Raw genomic sequence first — 23,157 nt, 5'->3', positions numbered from 1 at the left:
CAATAGCACCTCCCAAAGACGCTTCAATCTCATCGACCTTCCTGTAAACATTGACCTCCTCTTAGAAGCGTTAGTAGTAGTAGTAGTAGTTTCTAGGAGTGGATGTGAAGGAAGGTTAATCTCTCTCTTTCTCTCTTTTTTTCTTTGATATTTGGGTTTGCTGTAAGATACTTTCAAAAAAAACATGTTAATCCGAATATAATGTAATTTCGATTTGAAAAGCAAGTTTGTCTAGAGCAAAACACTTAAATTCTATATTTAGTATCGTTATCTCAAATAAAGAAAGCAAAAATGACTATGTCAAAGTAGAATGTTACACAAAATGTATTGTAACATTTTTGATTATGCAATTAGTAAGTCATTAAGATTTATTACGCGGATAATCTATATTAATAATCTATAGTTAGTTATAGTATATATATAGTTATTTTTATTTATATGTAATATATACATAAATATATATTAGTATATATATATATATTTATTGTAAAAAATATAAATGAAAAATTTGTTTTATTGCATTGAACTCTCTAAAAAAAAAAAAATTACTTTGCGCTGAAAAATTATACCAAAAAAGCAAATATTAGTAAAAGTAAAAGACTATTGTAGCAACGAAAATTTTGCTATTTCATTAAAAGTCCCAATTCACTTCATCTCAGACGCTACGTCAGGTAGCCTTGACAGGGAAGAAAAAGGTCTCGCTCTGTGATCAAGCAAGACAGACAGCTAACGCGGGCTACCCTCACGTATTCCATATCGTATCCGGCGGCGGTGGTGCGCAGGTGAAAGAAGGTCGAAAGGTTACGAGAGCGCAGACGCCAACCGAAAGCAGAGGATACCGCCCGGTACGACAGCGAAGTACCGGCCAGAGCTAGCTCGTCCGCATTGCCGTGTTCATCTATTGAAGTGTCAGACGATCTCTCGTCAGCAAGTCATTCAGGTAACACGCACATTCCACGTCGGAGTGTTCATCGGCGAAGTCACGACTACGCGAGACACTCCAAAGGACCATCGTCTTTTGATCACAAAGAATCCAACATCTCTCATCGTCTCTGGATTTGGAGAACCGTTTTCCCGCGCTTGTCCTTCAAGTCGATTTGCACCTGTTAACGTCACTCTCACTCTCGACGTGACCTGTTCTCACGTAAGTAGCCAAAAATTCTATACGAACTCACATCTACTGACGAGTTAAAAATTTTTCTCTCTTAGTTGACAAAAAATTATATAAAAAAGATAATTCGACAAATGTGTACGCAGAAAGAGATCTTCGAAATAGTTGCGAGTGAAATGCGCACGAGTGCGTGTATATAAATATGAATGAACTTTCCGTGAGATGAATGATGAAGTTATGATGGAAGCGTAACTTTTTCGTTCTTTTTTGCAAATTTTAATTACAGAGAAACGGTGTATGTAAAGACGGTGTATGCACTATTTCTCTGTTGCCGTATTTTGATGAAATTTAGATAGTTAGAAAATATTACTGTCAGCTACTTATTACTGTAGTTTATTATTACGTTATCAGTACTGAACTTTTTCATCGCGGTAACTTTATAATCGCGTTATAAATTATTTATTTGTGTTTGCAGCATTGAAAACGCAATTTGAGGGAACTGGAATTATTGTAATTTAATTTTATTGAATTTTTACTTATTCATTGCTTGCGTTAATATGCAATTAGTACATTATTAATTAGTATATTAATAATTTTATATTAGTACAGAGTAGTTAATATATTCATATATTTATTCACGATAATAATTAACAATTCTGATGCCGCTGATTTGTATTTGTCATATTGCTTGTGCCGCAATATTACCTCTGATCTTCTTACACAGATATTCTGGTTATGCGGTGTTGAACATAGTTAGTTTGCTCCGTGCAAAGTGTTTAAATCCTATTAGGATACGTACCTACGTATCTGTAACGAGAATTCTCGTTATATTATTTATAGTAGTAGTTTTGGATATTGTCGCAAAGAGAGAGAGAGAGAGAAAGAAAGAGGAACTTAGTTGCGACGCAAAATCACAAAGATATTTGTACTGTTAAATAATCAATTATACATTTTGCCTTTTATTTTCCTCCTAAAACTGTATAATACAATTTTTAATGGATCTGCCACAATCAATTATGCAAATGGCACAAATAAAATGCACAAAACATACACAACTTTTATACAATATGTTTAAAAACATGATTCTCTCTAAAATAATGATATAATATAATTCAGACAAAATCTCATCTCTCTCTCTCTAGTGAAAAATAGAAAGTTGAAATTATCTTATGAATTTAAAAAAAAGCAGAAATACCGGGTTATGATTTATACGTACAATTAGCATATAAAGATATGATGAGAAGAAACAATTATATAAAAACTTCTTCTTACATATATACATATATATCCTTATTCTATATGTATATATATAAGGCACTTTGGGAATAAAATAATTATCGTTACGTCGCACTCGCATTTTTTTGGGAATAAAATAATTATCGTTACGTTGCACTCGCATTTCTGGTGGAAAATAACATCTGCGTCTATATTTGTAGCGAGCTAAATAAAACATGACTATAAAAAGCTGTATTTCAATTCATCAGTTTATCAAATTTTTTCAATTTAGCGTGTTTATTTTTCTCTTTTTGTACGTAAAATCAATTGTATAGACATGTGTATACATACATACATACATATATACACACATACGTTCCTTGTTCAACATTTCTGAACTTCGCACGTGATTTTACGTGAGTTACGCGTTCTCAAAAGCCACGTATACTTATATATTTCCGACGTGACATTTTCATCCGTTTTATATGCGCAGTTCTTCGGAGTCAAGTGCCGGAAATGGCGCGGTAGATTGCATCGTTTACCGAAGTCCTTACAAACCGTAACTTCAACACTCGACGCACTACAAACTTGGGCCGCACGTTCCTTCAACACTGCTTTAACACTTGTAATGCCGATCGCGCAAAGTGTCTCTTACCGGTTAATAAAACGCCAAGTCAATTTCAGTCCAGAAACCGAGTCACTTTAAATTATATTGCAATTATTGCGCAAAACGCAATCTCGTTGCCGCGTGCTATATCTTTCTTAAAAAAAAAAAAAAAAAAAAACAACCAGTCGCTACTACAAGTAAACTTAAACTTAGAATTTACATCGAAGTTCGTCACCTTGCATAGCAATATTGAAAAGGTCAAGTAGTTATTGTTGAATCCGTGTGTAACAAAATTTAAACTTATATTAAAGCTTTTATTGTGTTGCAATTGATAATCGCAATGTTCAAAAGATCAACTTCAAAGTTCAGTTTTATATTAATTTCCTCATAACAAATTGCGCAAAAGAATCAAACCTAAATTCAATTATAGGAAAAGTTTTATCTATACGAGGCGCGAAAATATTCAAAACACGCAAGTGTAGCTATTGCATTTTGCATATTCCAATAATATTGCGCACATAGCGCCTGACTGTCCTCTTTCTCTTACAGACTTTATTCTTTTTCTGAGTTTAAGTTATTCCGCGAAGTTTTTTTTAATATACTCTCTATGACATACCTAACTATATATTCGCGGAACTCGATATAACTTTTTTGACACAGTTTTTGTCCAACTTTCTATGAAAAAGCAATGGTAATTTCAAAAATTTTACGAGCGCAAAAAATCCCCCAAAAAACCTTTTATTAAAGTTTGTTTTTTATTTGGTTTTTTTTAAAATATAAACAAGCATCTAAATTTTGAATGGTGTACTTGCTCCTAAGACTTGCACATTACGATAAAGCACGCATCACGTATACCATATTATATTTTCAAATTAGTGTTTGAAATATAAACGACAGCTTACGTAAGAATTTAGGAAGATACGCGCTCAACGTACGGTCTGATTTGAAATATGCATAATTTTAATTTCAAACTGCAACTTCTCAGTGGAAGTGCATTAATATCTCAATAAACTTTCGTTGCTCGTGTTATTATCGGCACAACAGCGAGAAAGTGCTGCATCTTACTCGTGTATTTTAATATGCATTTTTCAGCATCCACTAACCGCGTTTCTATCTGCAAAATTCATTGTTGTTTTAACAAAATTTTCATTAATGGAGTTTGAAACTCCATAACGACATTACAACATTTCTGCAACACGCTCTCTCTTTCTCTCTCCGCATCTTGAAAGTTGTATCTAACGTCACGTAGACCCGTGTAACTTTTGACGTATAAAACGTTAAGTAACAGAGTTCTGACGCGAGAGCCGTTTGCGTTTATTTTATTTTCAAAAAGTCGGAATATACAGCTGAGAGACTTTGCCGGGCAAATAACACGAGAAAACGAACTCTCGCGCATCGCGTTTTCGAATTTTCACCTGGATTAATTGCAATCTCAAGATTGCAACTCACAAATATCATATACAAATCTCGCTCTTTATTGATCCTGTCGAATGAATTGTAGATCGATTTTCCTTTTCGTTTGACATCTGTTGTATAACATGCAACATGACGTCGCTCTGTAATGATCACAGTATTACTCGTGACGTGAGACCAGTCAACGCCGGAATAGATCAAGGATAATGAGCTTTCCAGTAATAGTAGATAGATCATTGTCAGGAAACGTTAAAACCCGAGAAATGTCATCGGGCTATGTTGTTGACATACAAAGCGCGTTCGTATTCTCACATCAGAGAATTGAAATATTTCTTTTCTGGCAAAAAATAAAAATGATTAAAAAGCTGAACAAATGACATTTATTTGTAGTTTTTTAAATAAAAGTATTATAGAAAAAAAATCTTTAGAGACATGTGCAGTTGTAGAGAAGAATATATTGAGTCGGGCTATATTGTATGATTAAAATTAGTTTGTGATGTTACTCCATAATGTTACTCTGTAATCTTAAAGACCACAACTTACAATCCTAAAATAGGATAAATTATTTTTATTATTGTAATCTACTATAAATTTAATGATATCTATTGTAATGTAATTATATACCCACAGTAAATTTAATTTTCAAATTGTAATTAATCAGTCAGGTGTAATAACATTCGGTTTATCTATGCATGAGAGCAAGTGTCCTAGTTTATTACTACAACGAGGCAACAACACAATAATAACAACAACGCAATACGTCGAATTTTTCATTGCATTTTAACTGAAAGTGATGACCACGTATAGTGACGTAAATAGCAGAATTATATCAGCCGTAAATTTTAAAATAGTTTACCTCTGTCGCAGCGTTTGTTCAGTTGTCAAACGTCTCTGTTTTTTCTCTTTTTCTCTCACAAAACAGAGAATCCTTTCCTGAACATATGTGACCTATACATTGCGGTTTTTTTCACCAACAAACGCACACAGTGAAAACACAATTCAAATGTCAAACTAATCTTGATAATAATAAGTTTATTTTAAGCTGACAAAAAGTAGATATTACACATACGTGTAAAATACTTATATTTGTGATTATACAAAATTAATTTTTACATATTTCAATTTGGCGTAAAAAAAATTAAACAAAAATACATATGTACAAAATGTTTTATTTGGACAAGAACTAGATAATTGTTTTTTGCGTGAATGTCTTCTCTCGTAAATCATAAGTATACACATACCTATACCTATATTTTATGATAAATGTCTACGCATGCACGCGTGACGTCTAAAATACAGAAATCCTATATTTTAACATTTTAGAGAAGACATTTTTTTCTTTTTTGCGTATGTATGCCGCGCGAAAGAGATTGATGTTGTGATCATATTAAAAACTCGTTTTGAATAAAAATCGAACAAATTTAGGATTTTTATTTAGATTTCGGTGATGGATATCGATATACACCACCGTAACGAAATTGTTCTTTACATCGAACCTCTTTCATTTTAGGTTTCGGAGCACACACCTTTCTGCCGGCTTAAGTTTTCAATTTATGGCAACGCTACATATATCCAAGAAGATAGATTTTGTAAAATTTTTTCACGAGCTCTCTCATTTTCTTTACGTTCCAAAATTTTAGATGAGATTTATATCACGGAAAATATATATTTTTACCCCGGGACTGACTTTTATATACAACAGATTCTCTTGATAAAATTCAAATTTATTAGAGTGAGTTTTTATTCGCAACAGAAAGCTTAACGAGTAAGTTATTTATGAAAAATTGCGATATTGTAATCGCGGATCTCGCCTCTTGAGACTTAAAAGCATCGCAAAAAAAAGCATGTGTTCTTATCTTATTGCTTGTCTTTATTGTTAATCTCACCAGCACTTAATTTGTTTACTTCGATCTATTGTTTTATTGCTTTGTCTTCCGTTCTTTACAGGAAATTTTTTTGTGCTCTATAATTCATTCTTATAAAAATCTTTCTTATATAAGTATTTTATACACTATTATATTTTCTTTGTATCTGAATTTCTTAGAAAAATTTTTCTTATATAAGTATTTTATACACTATTATATCTTCTTTGTATCTAAATTTTTGCGTTTAATTTGTATAGTAATGCAAAGTATTTTTAGAAAAGTAATAAATTCATCTTCCGACTTTTTTTGTTTAGTTTTGTTCTAACTGCAACTTTAACAAATGAGGAGAGTGTCATTAAATTAACACGCGTCGTCGAAGTGACTGTGACTTGTTTCTCTCTTTCTCTCTCTCTCTCTCTCTCTCTCTCTTTCTCTCTCTCTTTCTCATCGCGGGAATTCTGGTCACCAATTAATTTCCTGAACACTCGTTTCCGTGGGAACTGATTGAAGTATATTTCGAGCTTGGTTTGCGTAGTCTAATCTCACGTTGAACATGCTACGATTAAGTTGAATACAAATTCGAATTAATTTTAACTTTAAATTGGCGGCACATGTGCAACATGTGAAAAAAAAAATAAAAACTGAAATCTTCTGTATATAGATTTATATCGGACAGCACGAAATCGCAATTTTAAACTACACACAGTGTAATCTTTATTGCAATACAATCTCTTATTCTTCGTGTAAATTAAAGACGGAAAAAGTAATTTTTGATCTAATACTATAAATACATTATATAATAATGAGATATATGAGGAAATGAAGTGTTTTTGTAATGCAATATGTTTGATATTTGCTAATTTTATAGTTTCAAACACATTTTTACAAGAGTGCAATGTGACGTTTAAAGGTGATTAAATTCAATCGTTATCTAGTTAATCGTATGCCTAAATGTGTTGCAAATGTCAATTATTTATTTATTATGTTGCCTGCAATGTTATTATTCGTTGCTGTTTACTTCAAAGAGATTTCGATACGTCCACTTTCAATCTGAAATAATCTACTTTACGTAAATATCCAAAGTGAGAATATATTTACGACTGCATATACATATATATATATATTTATATAACGACCAGGTGATTAAATAATTCATTCTAAAATATATCATCTCTCTCGTTCAATATTTTCCGAACGTGTTAATTTCGTTTGTCACAAGCAGGTTCAATTGATCAGATGAATTTCAACGCGGAAAATGTGACATTTTCCTTTTTCCACTTTTTAGTAGAAATGTATAAAATTTTGCAGCGACACTTTTCATAACAATGTGTGTAATAAAGTTTGATAAAAACACGATCAAAAATGCTCATCTTTTTATTTCGCTTTTGTTTTTTAATGTACACTGCAATTAAATTTAGAAATTTAAGCGCATAAATATTCGCTCGCTCTTATATACATATATATACACACAACTACATTGTTAGTTGCAAAATAATACACGTTAAATTCAGGTCAAATAATAAAAGGAAAATACAATACATCGTCTACAACAATGCAAGGATTGACTCTAAAGTCAATCATGCGTATATAATTTGCACGTATAATTTACGTGGTAAAAAATTAACAGTGTGACTGTCTGAAAAATATAATTTTCCGTCTGAACAAATGTACTCTCTGTTTAAGCGTGAGTTAAATTTCTCTTTGTTAAAGTTGGTCATGTTGTCTTACGCGAGTTGCAGTGTGATGGTTTTGCCACATTATATATTCCCTTGTGTAGAATAAAGCCTGCGGAAAAGAGAGTCATTTCAAATGGTGCAAAATGCAAAAGGTATGTAAAAAAAAAAAAAAACATACGTAACCGCGTTTATATGCATGAGAATTGAACTTTGCAATCGAGCTATGACGTAGTGACCTACAGATGCTTTTGATGCTTTTACGGATATTACAATGTCAATTGTTAATTCTTGCTATCCAGAGTATTTCTATGTTTTAATTAATACTTCTGAATTAACATTTTCAATATTACACAGAAAATTACACGGAAAATTGATTTTGGTGCGTAAAATGGATATTCGAGATCGAGATCAATGTCAAAATGAAGCTGGCATTATCTACATAATAATATTTAAACGTTATTTTACATTATAATATTTAAAAATTATCTGCGAGAAAGCGTATATGACTTATCAAAATAAATGTTTACTGCGCGTTTATGAACACACTCTCAGTTTCACGAGTTGCGCAAGCGAGGTAACAACCCTCTCGCGCCGAAGTCTAGGCACAAAATATAGTCCAGCTTTTATTTCGATTAACTCCTTCGGGAATACATTTTACTTTACGAGAAAAAGAGAAAGAGAGAGAGAGAGGAAGACGAGCTCGTGTCATTTCACATATTTACATTTTCCCCTGCGCTCATTTTCCAAATTATTTCGCGGACAACGCGTTTTAAATCGCGTTTTTTGTGAGCAATGCCAATCGTAAGAATATGCTATTTTGGTTTGCAAAACTCAATATAAAAATTTCAGAATACAACTGCATTTCTAATTAATTGTGCGGGGAACGACAATTTGGCATCGGTCGATAATGCGCGCACAAACAATTGCTTGCGGTCAGCTGCGCAACACGTGTTTTCGCCGCAACTTATTAGCAAATTAATCGTTAGATCTAATATTTGCCGATACACGGAATCCATTTGAATTCATCCGGTGATTGGCACAGTAATACGTCAATTTGTTCATCTCATTCCCCGTATTCGTAGATGCAAAATAATAAGTAGATATTCTCCCATTATGCAACACACAAGTTCTTTTTTTTTTAACACAGTATCATAAACAAAACTTTAATGTAACGCGAGCAAACTTTATTCTTATAAAATAAATACAAAAAACTTATAAAAGAGGATAATGTACTTATTACACAGGTCTTTTTTTGTAAACCCAAGTTCGTTCCACTTCTTGTCAGCTGTTGCTTTACTCATAATTTAACACAAGTCACTTTTTTTAGCTCTATTTTATCGATCAGCCAGATGATTTATTCGACACGCATACCTACGGCTATAAATCACACTCAAAAATGCATTAGGCGCATCGAACAACCCGCAATTATCGCCGGCATAAACGTAGAATTCCGATAGAAATTACAGATCTCCAAGTGCGCCTAATGTGATTTATGATTAGGAATATTTACGATTCCCTGAAAGCTATTGTAGAAACAGGTCAACAGAAACTTAATACTCCGCAAATAAGTTCAGTCCTCATTCGCGCGCAACAGTATTTCGCTCTTCACACATGTCAGTGCGCGAATTTTTTAATTTAACGAAAGACATGACAATATTTATGTACACATACGGAAAAAAAATTTGTTAGAATAGCAAAAAGATCAGTTATTATGTAGCCGGCAAACTTTGCCAAAATTTGCTTTTTGAATTTTTTGTTTTGTCAACAAAATGTTTTGTTGACAATGTCGACGAAACAAAAAATTCAGTAGACTCGCTACTTTTTTTTGCTGGCCATACAATAGCGAGATTTTTTTCCCCATGACACGTGCTATGCACGATATATACACGTATACATGTATACAGTAGTTGATGATGATATATAAATGCGAAAAAATTTGTGTTAATTCGTGCAGCTGTTTTTGACAACAATCACAGAAAACAATAGTAAACATATAACAGCTAACATAATTGTTTTAATATTTTTTACACACTTTTTACCTAGTATATTTAAGGAAAATCAACCCATATATTTTCCGCCAATTTATTTATGTTTTCTCTCCCCTCAAGTTCTTTTCAGCTCTACTCATTTTCCCACGATACTATGACCTCTCTTCGGAACTAAGGTGCCGAAAATACAAAAGAAATGATTTAATCTAATGATACTTTTACTCAACACGCCGTTTGCCGAGAATTCAATGGCATTTTCTCCACAAAATGGGATTTTTGCGGTTGAACGCGCAGCGAATTGCTGACGTCAAGATTACACAAATAAAATATCATTTTATATATCTTCTTCCTGCGATGCGGCTGCTATCAAAGATATAAAATTAAAAGGAAAACAAAAATCCGCTTTGCTTGGTACGCTTAAGATTTTGTAAGAAAAGTAGAGATACACCGCCACGAAAACTTTCTTCAATTTTGTCGGACGTTCTTTAAGATGGTGTATCTTGGTGTGAGAGATGCGCGCCAGAATTGAGCTCTTCTACACAGTGAATGCATTTTCTATTCAGCGCACGAGAACTTTATTGTTTTTCTTCGTGAGTGGATTTTACAGAAAACTCGTTGGAAAAATGTCGTTTGTCTTTGACTGCATCTGAAGCGCTCGATCCGCTAAGCGTTAGATATTCTTGATTTACTGTTTCATTTTATTTATTTATGTGTCTATTTTCTTTTTTGGGGGAGTCACAAATCTCGGAAACAATTGTTTCGACAACTTTGTGGAAATTGTGTTGTTGTTGTGTGAATATTGTCGTGCGTTCTGTCCTCGCGTCCGCAATGACGTTAAACTACGGTTAAGACAGGGTAAATTAAGATTTCACTTTATATTATAATCACACGTCGTATATTCAGAGATTTCTATCCCCGCGCTTTGGCTGTCTGCGTTAGTTTCGCGAAAATGGCTTGTTCATTTATCGAATTCATCGTTACAAATCCACGAGGCAGCCTTTTCTCGTGAAATAGAAAACTATTTTTTATACAATAATAATTGAACGATATAGTATTTTTTTCTATATGACTGCGTGGCCGAAAAAACATTTTTGTTACATATTTGCTGAACGGAAATTGTTTCAAACGAATAATTGAAACTCGAAAAATTTTTCAACACATCTCTGTGGAAAGCGAACATAGGTTGCGAATTTTTTCGCATTGATCATTAGTAAATTTCGCAAATGTGACTTTACACACAAAAACGGCGTAAAAGAATTCTGATTGCTTGAATAAACTCGAATGATGAGATACGAAACACTTGAGCGCGAAGTAAATCGGATCCGACGTCGGTTTTGTGTCGATGTGCAACCTGTCTTTCCTACAAAATAATCTCTCGATTTATCCGCAGTCGCCGCGCAATTTAATGTGTCGCATCCGGTAACGCGATTACATCACGCAATTAATTCCATATTCAGTGACGTGGCATTAAATTTGCGCGAGTATTAGTGTCTGCTGTATGACGCGTTCTACCTGTCGTCTGGGTTTTTCGCTATTTTATGGCCCAATATCGCCTCTCTCGGGTGAACACCACCGTAACGTTTACACAGAATAAGTCAGGTGGATCGAAGGTTCGAAAAACGTCGAGTCGCGTCAGCATCATAAAACATTCTTTCGATAAAGTTTTGATCATAGAAAGTTATCGATGTACGCAACAATCGAACGATTGCTTGCCGCAGACATGTTCGCAATTAATGCTTTATTTAAACTTTGCGTGAGTATGTACACGTGTATTCAAAAATTTGTCTCTTCAAAAACTCGGAAGAAAGATCAAAACAATATCTGGTTTTCGAATTCTGTTTTGTTTTTCTCAGAGTTGCTAAATAGCATGCATACGTGCTTACTTTTATTAAAATTTTGTTTGATCGGAGAAATAAGAAGAAAAAAAAAAGACGCGGAAGAAAAGCATTGTGCGCTCATTTTTAATATCGTGCTTTTTTAGCGCGCGTTTAAAGTGTGTGGTGATTTTTTTCTGGCATCTGGTCGTTAACGAGCAGGTCCTGGAAAACGTCACTCTCATGCTGCGCGCGACACGATGCGAAATCGTTTCTGGAAATAGAGATGCTCAAGTGACCTGTTAATAATCTTTGTAATTTATGCGTCCCTACGTAGCGCGAGCTTCGTATTTATCGTATGTCACGTCGTTTGCGTTATCGTGTCTCCAACCTAAATACAGTTCTCTAATATAGGCTCGGGCCGCTATAACGTTAGAGTCATCTTATAGTGGTGTCAGATGTTGTTTACGAGCTGTCCGGACATTACCCCGTTTTTCTGGGCGGCATATTGCTGTTGAATTTTTCTTTTTTTTTTTTTGCATCGATTTATACGCTGTCGTATCTGGAAAGAAAAAGCGACAATCTTTCTCTCTCTCTCTCTCTCTCTCTCTCTTTCTAGAGCAAATGATAAATTTTCTCAATTCCCGTGCGCGCATCATGTTTCGTAAAGTCGCGTTTATAACAGTCGTATCGTGAATAATTTTATACCAGGACGAACTTTTACGACGCAATTTACCTAATTCTTGACAATCTCTGATTAATATTAACGTTCTTTCGTTCTCCCGCAGTTGTTAATAGGTTTTTTCGACAATTAAAAGTACAAGAATATCTATTTAAAAATTGCTCGATATTGTCCGTAAATAACAATTTCCCGCGCGTTTCGTACGTTTATCGCTTGCGAATACCTCAATGCAGAAACAGCACGTAGAAGTGTCGGTATAAAAGGTGTTGGCCTAATTTGCCTACACAAAGGTTCAATTAATTGCTTGACGCGGGGAAATCTAATTTTTCACTACTGTGTCAACACGCACTTTTGAGGCTTTTATAACCGTCATGAATAGAAAACCTGAGATATGTTTAGATTTCTCTGGTTTTTTTTGTTTTTTACAAAACTGAAAAGAGAAAAATTTCAATTAACCATTGTACTTGTCAAATGATAATCATTCCACGTGCGTGTCTTTCTCTGCAAAGAATTCTTTTGCTCGACACGTTATTTACAGTTTGATGCGTGCTCACAAATCAATTTATTGTACAACGTTACGTCCGGAATTATTCTGGCAGTTTTAAAACTTCGCAGTAAAACGAGAAATAAAGTTGGCTCGTACTCACGCAATTTAAAGGCAACAAACTGCGAGAATCCTCGGAATCCTCTTTCTCATCTTGACACACAAGAAGTTTATTGACATCATCGACCGGTCGGTCGATTTCAACCGGGACGCTCCAGTTTCGGTGGTGATGTTTTGGCGCCGTTAATTTTTCTCAGCAGATTTCCTAACAGTGGCAAGTGATTCTCTGCAGTCGTTGACCGTTTCTATCCCGTTTTTCTAATTCCGATGTTACAACGAGCGTCGCGGTTTCTTTTTCTTCTCTCGGAAAAACGGAACACGTCCCGGTTCCGAACTCTACAAGTTCGATTACGAATACGAGTTCGATTTCCTCAAACTTCGTCGTCTTACTTATTTGCGTGAGAGATTAATGTCGCTTTTTCACAAATATAATTCACATCGTTGCCTCAGATCTCTATATGTCGCAATGTATGTCATTGCAGTCTCGATGAGAGAGAGAGAGAGAGACAGATGTTGGAGATGAATTATTTAACTGAATTAATTGCTCCAAGGATTAATCATGCGCATGGCAAGTTACACGCTTAGTGGAAGATACGTGTAATTTCTACCGAGAGAGCAGCGCTATTATATAAGGGATATGAGACAATTTGTATGCACATATGTATATATATGTGTGTGTGTGTATATGATCTTATCCTATAGGTGTAATTATATAATCAGTTCTCGTTGAATAAATTACACCTATTTTCCACGTGGAAGCGTGTAACATATTGTGTGCGTAATCTGTTAGAATTAAGAGTTTTCCAATAATGATGAATATTTTAATGCGCACACACACACATACAATCGATAAAACTCTATTTATTTTACGTCATCAGAAAATGAGATTATACGTGATTATAACGAGTGACATTTCCACCATTCCTCTATCCATTCTAAAAAATCTCGACAAAATTGCTCGCGGCGCTTTCCGCGCGGTTCTGTTGCGTAGGCGGCACATGTATATATCCATGTGTGTATACCTCAGGCAATGGAAGTGGCTACCTCGTTTCGAAATCCGTAATATTCATATCCCACGCACGTACTCGTAAGTGGATTGTGTGCGGAAGGGTGGTGAACTTTCGTACTAAACACACAGCCACGTCGTCGATACGGAGTAATCAGGCGTGCGGACGATCACGGGGATGACTGCGATCGAAGTTGCGTTTATGTTCGTGTGTGTGTGAGTGTGTAAAGTAGAGCAATGACCGGCTCCGTGCTGGCGGGTTTCGTCGTATTGCACCGACCGATCTAGTTTACACGGCGACGACGACAACCACCAACCGCTATCATCGTCAACGTGTTTCCTCGCTTTCTCTTTCTCTTGGTTTCTCGCCTTTCTTCTTTTAATCTCTGACGCCCCGTTGCGTACCCCCAGCAGAGAGGTGGTGCTGAAACATCCTCCTTTGTTTTTTTTTTTTTTTTTTACCGAGGCGTCAAAGGCCTCATTTCGATCCCGCATCGGTCTTCTTTCCGAGAGCAATGTACAAGTTTACAACGCGTTTGCGTTTCGTCGTTAATGAGATAACGTGTACGGTTTGCGTACACACCGCGGTGTGCTTTGAATGCGAAACAAGGTCTAGTGGCCGAGAACCGGCGGTGAAAACTGTGGAGTAAAGTCCTCCAGAGAGTGCGAATATTTACCAAAATTTTCTCTTCAAGCTGTCATATTTCTACGCAACTTGTGTGTACATATTCGGCTTAATTATTATCAACTTTGAATTTGTTATTTTGTCTGCACAAGATGTACGTGGGAATTTACTTACTCGTGTAAAAATTACTGACTATGCTATATTGTGTGAAAAATTGCTCGCTCTGTATAGTTAGCGATCTAATAGTATAATAAATATAATATAATAAAATATACTAAAAAAAAGAGTATATAATAAATTTCTTTTTACAGTGCGCTTTTATTATTGTATTTCGCCACGAGTAATAAAATAATCCCATATATTGAAAATTGATAAAAGAATTTGTTTTATTTTGCCATAAAATTAAATCCAAAGTTAAAGCCGAAGCCTTTTCTGTAACTAACTTTATATGTAGCTGCCGGTGAGACATTTTCTCTCTCGTAAATTATCGATATGAAAAGGTATTACGCTAGGGGAAATGCCGCGTTTTCATCACACGTCTCGAGCTCGGCAAAAAGAGTCTAGAATTAAGGACTCCAAGGTAAATGTAGAAGCTCAGCTCAGTTTCAGAAAAAGTATCAAAGATTTTTTAGAACAAAATTTCTCTCTCTCTCTCTTCTCTCTCTCAGAGATAAGAAAATATGTTTTCTCGTTCGCTTGGTTCTTCATTAATTATTTAACTTATACCTTTCGGATATAAAAACATGTTTATATGATTTATTATTTTTTCATGAGAACTGTGAGAAGAGAGACCGAATTTCTCTGCGCAACCGATGCGAGAGTGTAAGAAACAAAATTTTATAACACAAAATTTTGCTTTGCAATATAATTATATAGTTGTTTATTTTAAACTGCTCTTTTTGACAAAACTTTAAAAGTTTAAAAAGTACCGCGACGTGCGTTTCCTGTAGACGTCGCGCTAAAACAGTTTGTATATAAAAAATACTTAAAAAAACATTTATAAAAACAAATAAAATACTATAAATTTATTTTGCCTATTCTAAAGAGACACAAAACAAATTTATTATTTTTTTTTTTCACACTTTCTGCGAACGTGAACAATTTTGCGATGTCAAGTGTGTGGGTTAACTTACTTGTTGAAATAAACTACACATTTCTCGCGCGAGCACTATGTCGTTTCGAAAACATTTTCGTTGGAAATTACTGTCCTTGTTTTTCGTCGCGTTTCCACAATATTAAAATGACAAAAGGTTTGTTATTTTATAGAATATATAAAGATATTATACGAGTTATTACATTTATTGAGAGAATTTCAATGTTGCGTTAGAGCATAATTCCGAAATATGCGGTTTTTTCTATCTCTGAAGAATTACAACAATCGTAACTGTTCGCATCGTTCACTCGAAAAGGAGCAGAAATTTTATTCTTTTTTTGAGTTTTAGTATTATTTAAAAAAATTATATTAATGTACATTTTTTAACACTGTACATTTACGTTTAAACTACGCTTATAAGCCGATCAGGTGATTCGTTATTAATGCTGTGAACTTCTAATGAAATGTTACGTGCATTTTGTATGCGTGATATGTATGTACAATGTATAAAACACAGCAAAGCTTTTAAGAGTTTTCGATAATATTCTTTTTTCTACAATACGAGCAATAAGTAATTCATGCGTTTTATACATATATATAACTTTATATATAACTTTATACATATATATATAAATGTATATATATAACTCCTTCTATTTATAAAGCGGTAAAATTACGCGTCGAAATTACGTCGATTCATCAGTTCCACTTTAATGGTCTCAATTTTCTGGAAATTACTTCGCAGTTCCGCATTTGATAAGAGCAGTTTTGTATGTTGCTCGTAATTGTGCATTCCAGAAAATTCGCAATTTCCTTAATTAACGGTGGACTCCCGCCTACAACAACAAAATTTCGGTCGACAATAATGAGGATATTTGTCTTTAATTTTGTTAACAAAGTAATGGGACTATATTTTCGTAAATAAACATTTATTTGTTGCAAAAAAAGCATATTACGCTAAAAGTATTTGTTAACAAAATAGTATTTATTATATTAACCTTTCGAGATTAATGTTGCTGTTTCTTCAATAAATAGCAAAAAATTCGAAGCACGTTCCGCCTACGTAATTCCCGCAGGTAATGGTTCATGTGACAAATAAGAAGTTGTTTCGAACTGGAGGATTAACTTGTATTATTCTTTTACAGTCCCTAAAGTATACAATCAGGACGTACGTTATGTTCCTGGTTTTTACAACTTTGTAATCTGTCGCGCTAATTTTACAGAAACAATTTACATATAAAACACTAAACGCACCTAAACGTGAACAATTTGTAATTTCAAGTAAATCATTTATTCTCACATATTTGTATATTTAATTACATAACGCTATTATTTATTTAAGAAATATATATATTACATATACATGAGGGATTTGTGAGAAATATCGTTTTGACGTCACGTTTTGCTTATAAACCGATATATCCATCCGCATTACTTTTCAGAATAAGTTGAATATCGATCCACGAGATACTGCGATACGTATCACGCACTTTCGCATAATACTACTTGTTTTTACGATACCCGCACAATCGTTCACATCTGTACAATAGCGGGAAAGAGAATTCGCAGATTGTATATAACGTAACCACTAAAGTAATTAGACCGGAAATATGTTTTAATTTATCAAATGAAGTATTAAGCGCGCTATATTACATCTCTGTAAAACAAAATTATGAGAAATTTCATTTTGCATAAGATTAATTAATTATGTTCTAGAAATTGGTAAAATGTAAAAACTTTTATCTTTATATACGATTATATATAGAATAAAAGTATTCATAGAGTGATTAAAATTAAAATAGCTGCAAAATATTTTGGATTGATAAGTTTTTACACGATGTGTGATGCTAAACAATGTCGCTGACAAAGATGCTCAGTAATTTTGTAATTATGTTTTGCGTAATTGCGAGACGAAAATGTATCTATGTATATTCACCGCACGAATGATATTCGCGGAGCGAGGTTTACAGTTTGGACAAATCCCTCGTTAATGTCTATTATTAATGCGTAGCAGTAGAGTATTTCAATGGTAATGTCACGTAAATCTCTGACGGCCCTAATCCCTATTTGAATTCTAAACATATGGAGAACGTACGTACAAATTGATTATTACAATATGTATAGTCGCTCGTTATATAGGCAGTACATTATTTTTATTCAAATAACATTTTGCACTTATCTCTAATTTAAAAATAAACGCTCTTAAAATAATTGATTTGGTTTTATCTCAAATACATTAACGCATTGCTTCGCGTACTCTTCCTCCGTACATTATCAACTATGTAAAAAAAGTCGATGTTAAAGCAAGTGTAAAAGTATAAAGTTGTAAATTGCGTCCCGTGCGAAATACTTGAGTATTAAATTCTGAATTTTCTCCAAATCTATGCGTCATCACTGACAATTGGGGAAAAAAAAGTTTCAGTTAACGAACGGATTCAATGATATCAGCTCGGCACTTCCACTCAGTTGCGTGGCGGTTATCGCGAATGTTGCCTATCGATCACCTTTGTTCCTTGCCAAGATAGGATATGCGGACTTGCGTTCGTGGTACTGCATAGATATCGTTTATCTCAATGGGAAATTACAGCGATCAATAAACACCGATAACGTATCTATTGAATATCGGTACTAAGTTCCCTGACTCACATTTTACGCTATTTCGTTACGAAGTAATACGATTGCGTCAAAATTTTGAAATGTACGGAATAACGAACAGGATGACGTACCGCTCTGCGATATTGCGCCGCAGACTTGTTGAAATGCGCACACATGATTTTGCAGGACATCCCGAGAACACGCAGACACTGTATATAGCGTTCTTTAACATTGGAAAAATCTCGTTGTATTAAAAACGTGAAAAAAACACGTCGATATTTTTCCCGCTCTATTTCTTTTAGATGAGAATGTAAAACTGGTGACATGACAGAATTCATTTATCTTGATATGTTCTATTACCTTTCCTTGCCTGGGATTTTTTTCAGATGAAATATTGATGACGAATGTAAAAAAACACACATAAAACTACACCAACGTAATTTTTCTATATTACCTAAGACGTTATTTTTATATATATGTGAAAAATATAGTTTTTTTTTTTCAGAAATCCCACATTACAAATGATGAAAGGCCGTCATCAGTTTCGCCGTCGCTTCAGCTTGCAGCCTTCGGCACACATGAAAGAAGAACAACAAGAAGAAGGGCCGCCAAAAAATGTCAGGTAACGTTAAGTTACGATTTATCATTCCATTTACGTGAATCTGTAGCTGTTAAATAAAAGAAATCTTAGAATCTCCGTTGCGTAAGTTTTAAAGCTCAAAATTTATTTGTTCAAAAATCATCCAAATTTCTTTTAACAATAGAAAAACTTACAGCAAAAAAAGAGAGAGAAAGAGAGAGAGAGAGGGAGGGGAGTAAATATTATATTTAATAAAAAAATATAACACATGTTATAGTAATTATTTATGTTACGATCGTGCTATTAAAAGTTCTTAAGAAGAAGAGAGTGTTGCGACGCAACGTAAAAGGATCGAAAATAATCCTTTCATCCCTTTGAAAGAAACCCTCCACTTTTCCCTAATAGAAGCGCTCTTTTGGGCGATATGCAGATATACACGTGCGCAAAGTGTTCGATTTTCGATACTATATTTTCTTCGTAGTAGCTTGGCGCTTTAAATTTAAAGTCCATGACACAAGACGTTCTTCACGTAACCGAAGTTATAAATCACAGAGCGGAAAAATTGCTTTGAGCGTAAAACCCACTGGGGTACGTACGTGTGCGCGCGACGCATTTTTTATTTTCTTCTTTGTCACACTTTTCCTATCGTTGCTCATCCATTTCTCAACTCTTGTGAATTTCGTGACGCATTCGCGGGAAGAAAAAGGTCTCGTTTATTCGGGTTTTGTGTGGTCTGGTGATAATCACGAGTTCGTGTAATAAGCACCGATCATTATAAAGATGAAGAAGATACTTAGAGGCCAGCCGCTATCTAGTGCAGAAGCGACTTCACGACCTTGCCGCTTTTACAAGAGAGCTATCGCGGCAGTGCTACGAATTCACAGAGGAAGAGAGAGAGAGAGAGAGAGAGAGAGAGAGAGAGAGAGAACACCTTATACAATACTGCGGTATATACATTAACAAGCGTCTCTGTATTGCCATCGCCTTCATTAGCGTAGCATTCTCCTTCCCTCGAATTATTGTCTCTCTTAAACGAAATGTGCTATCTCAGTATTTCTCTGCTGCGTAGAAGTGGTTTTATCCTACAATTCCCGTTAATATCAATCTCTCTCGTGATAATTCTCATTGTAATTTACAATGCATCATTCACGTCGTTTTGTTGAAAAAATATGTAAGCGTATTGTGTTATTACATACAGAATGCATAACTCCTATTATAGATATTTTTCCTTTCTCTCTCTCTCTCTCATTCTCTTTCTATTTAAAAGTAATTAAAAATTATTTGTAAAAAATTAATCACAAAGGATTTAGTATTAATTATCAAATAATTTTTGCCAAATTTTTTATACGTTATATTATATATGTATATATATATGTGTGTATATATATGCTGAGTGCGTGTCAAATTGCTATCTCTCACATGCACATTGTCGTGTTTATTTAATTTCTAGAAAGAGAAAGAGAGAGAGAGAGAGAGCAATATCCGCAATAAAACGCGAGTTAACGAAAATGCGTGTTTATTTCAGAAACGATAGACTGACAGAATCGAACAGCGGCGGGAAATCAACTGAGAGCTCTGTTCGGCATAAAATCGTAGTGATGGGTGCCGCGAAGGTTGGAAAATCCGCGATAATCAATCAATTCCTTTATAATACCTTCACTCCGAAGTACAAGCGTACCGTTGAGGAGATGCATCACGCAGATTTTACCGTTTCCGGGATTCACTTGACGCTAGACATTCTGGATACGTCCGGCTCGTACGAGTTTCCGGCGATGAGAGATCTGTCGATCAAATCGGCCGACGCTTTCATAATAGTCTATGACGTTAATGATTCGAATACGTTTCTCGAAGTGAAAACTCTGAGGGCCCAGATACTCAGCACAAAGGGAGCTGTCCCAATGGTGATCGTGGGTAACAAAATTGATCTCGTCGAGTCGGAACAAGAGGTAGAATTTTGACTGCGATCACATAATTTTCTTTTTCCAGATTGATCCTGATGCGTACATGACAAAATGGTTTATATGATTATTCGTATATTTATCTAAATTTTTAATATAGTATATAACTATTTAATCTGAAATAATTATTTACTATATAGATGCGTAAATATTTTAACTTGTGTATTTTTATCGAGATATTTAACGTCACAAAATCAAAAAACCATTTTAGGTAGACTCGGAGAGCACGAGAGAGTTGGTTACGATGAAATGGGAAAACGGTTTTGTAGAAGTATCGGCGAAAGAGAATCTAAATATCTCTCAAATATTTAAAGAGCTGCTCATTCAAGGTAAGTTGAAGTATAATCTGAGTCCGGCTCTGCAACGACGCCGTCGACAGTCCTTGCCACCTGCGCAACACATGAATTCACGCAGCAGCGGCACCCACGTACCTTCACCGGCTCAGTTGCAACATTTACAACAGATTCGCGAGCGTTCCGAATCGAAACGAAATTCATGCATTCTATCGTAAGGCGAAGATCCCGGTCAGAATCGAAAAAAAGTTTGTCTGAAATGATTTCACGCATACCAAAAACAATCGGCGCCATCCAAAAAATTATTGGAGTGACACACGACAGTTAGTAAGTAGTTTGCAAAGTCGATAGAATTTTTCGTTGTCACTATAAATATAAATGTAGATTACTGATAGAAATTATTTATAGTATTTAGAGAACTTGTCCAAATAGTTTAGGTGAAAAAATGTCACGATAACTTGGAATCTATTCGTATCAATATTACAAGGTGGGTTTACGTAGAGAAAACGGCTCGCGTTTTCTCGATTTTACTACTAATTCGAAGACATCTTATATGTACATTAACAAAATGTCTTCTTAAAATTTTGAGAACACATACTTAATCTCTCAAAATTCTTTTCTTTCGGTTTGGTGTTGTGTTTGCTTTTATATGTTTAAAAATAAGTTTCTTATAAATATGTAAACAAACTGATGTAATCAGAAAAAACACCGTATATATACTGTATAAAAAGATAATATAAAAGATATACCTATTGAAATCTCAAATATTATTTTAAACAGATTAATCAAGTAAAGAATAATTTTCTAGAAGTAACTTTTTAAATATATTTTTTTAACACAGTTACATATAAACACACAAATTCTGTTTACACAAAAAAGTTGTTTCCAATTTAGAAACACCAAGCTTTTCATTTGTCTCGTAAACGGTTTTTTTTTCGAATATATCAAATAAATAACTTTAAAAAATTGATTTTTATTATTGCACACGCGAACACAGCGTAAATCTAAACAATATTTAGATGCAGATATATATATATTATATCAATTTAAATAAGTTTTACAACTTATAATAAATCTGCTCTACATGTCCAATGCGAGATTGCAAATTAATAGAATTACGTTTTGGTAACGAGATAAGTCAGAGTTAATAATATTATGAATTGGTTAAGAAGAAAAATAATGTTCAAAAAGACTCGAAGAAAAAAAACATACAAAATTAAAATTAAAAAAATCTCTACACGCGTATACTCTATATATTCTGCAAAACAAATTAAAAAGTTTTGACATTGTTTAGAAGAAAATAATAGTTATCAATATGTATACCTTCAGAATGTGTGTGAGAAAAATGTGTTTTGTTACTATACTATTTGTATTATATATGTATTCGTACATGTGTAGTATATGTATAATACTTCTACAGTAATACTGTAGCAAACGCATTAACATGATATGACGTCAACCTACGTTCTTTCTTCCATATTGTCTTTTGACTATATATTCGAACAATGGAGTGACTACAATACTGAACCAACAATAATTGCTTGACTCTCTTTAACGTGTTACTATAAAATAACGTATCGATAATTCCGAATTCATGTACTTACGTAGTTTTATTGTGCAAATATTTCAATATCGCGTTTCAGAATTTATTTTGCGTAGCTCGGTCTTTTATTATCGCGAAGTTGGAAATAATATTATATGAGATCTTGTATATGCGTATATATTATAACTATATGTCGAAGACATTTCGATATCGCCAACATTAACGTAATCTAAGGTATCACGTTGAGATTGCACGATCGGATTTACACCTCTTCTGTGTGTATGTGTGTGCGTATGTGTGTGTGTATGTGTGTCAAACTAGTATTCAAATTCCTAGTCCTTCTATGCTCCGTTGTAAAAGTATTTAAATATTGAAAGAGAAATTATAAAAACCTTGTTAAAAAAATGTAGAGTTTTATTATATAATAAGATTTAAAAAAGAATATACTTAATTATACACACACAAAGTGTTAACATATTTTGTGTGTAG

At 34.0% G+C, this 23,157-nt stretch overlaps 1 protein-coding gene across 1 annotated transcript; it reads left to right on the top strand.

The window, feature by feature from the left end:
- The first annotated feature begins 887 nt into the window (after positions 1-887).
- Positions 888-21,826, top strand: LOC109855280 (ras-related protein Rap-2a). The gene is made up of 4 exons (XM_020429363.1): positions 888-1,144; positions 18,800-18,916; positions 20,400-20,820; positions 21,044-21,826. Exons 2-4 carry the CDS (start codon positions 18,816-18,818, stop codon positions 21,341-21,343), a joined length of 822 nt encoding a protein of 273 aa, XP_020284952.1. The 5' UTR covers positions 888-1,144; positions 18,800-18,815; the 3' UTR covers positions 21,344-21,826.
- The last annotated feature ends 1,331 nt before the right edge of the window (positions 21,827-23,157 follow it).

This window comes from Pseudomyrmex gracilis, unplaced genomic scaffold, assembly GCF_002006095.1.
Source record: "Pseudomyrmex gracilis isolate BER0280 unplaced genomic scaffold, ASM200609v1 scaffold_86, whole genome shotgun sequence".
NCBI classification, from domain to species: domain Eukaryota; kingdom Metazoa; phylum Arthropoda; class Insecta; order Hymenoptera; family Formicidae; genus Pseudomyrmex; species Pseudomyrmex gracilis.
The sequence above is the reverse complement of the archived record's forward strand: the minus strand, read 5'-3'. Positions and strand labels throughout refer to the sequence as shown.

Bases quoted from the DNA above. Each gene is read 5' to 3' on its own strand.
- LOC109855280 (XM_020429363.1), top strand. From the start codon at position 18,816: ATGATGAAAGGCCGTCATCAGTTTCGCCGTCGCTTCAGCTTGCAGCCT. The intron at 18,917-20,399 runs GTAACGTTAAGT...TGTTTATTTCAG, and splicing joins GGGCCGCCAAAAAATGTCAG to AAACGATAGACTGACAGAAT. The intron at 20,821-21,043 runs GTAGAATTTTGA...AAACCATTTTAG, and splicing joins TCGTCGAGTCGGAACAAGAG to GTAGACTCGGAGAGCACGAG.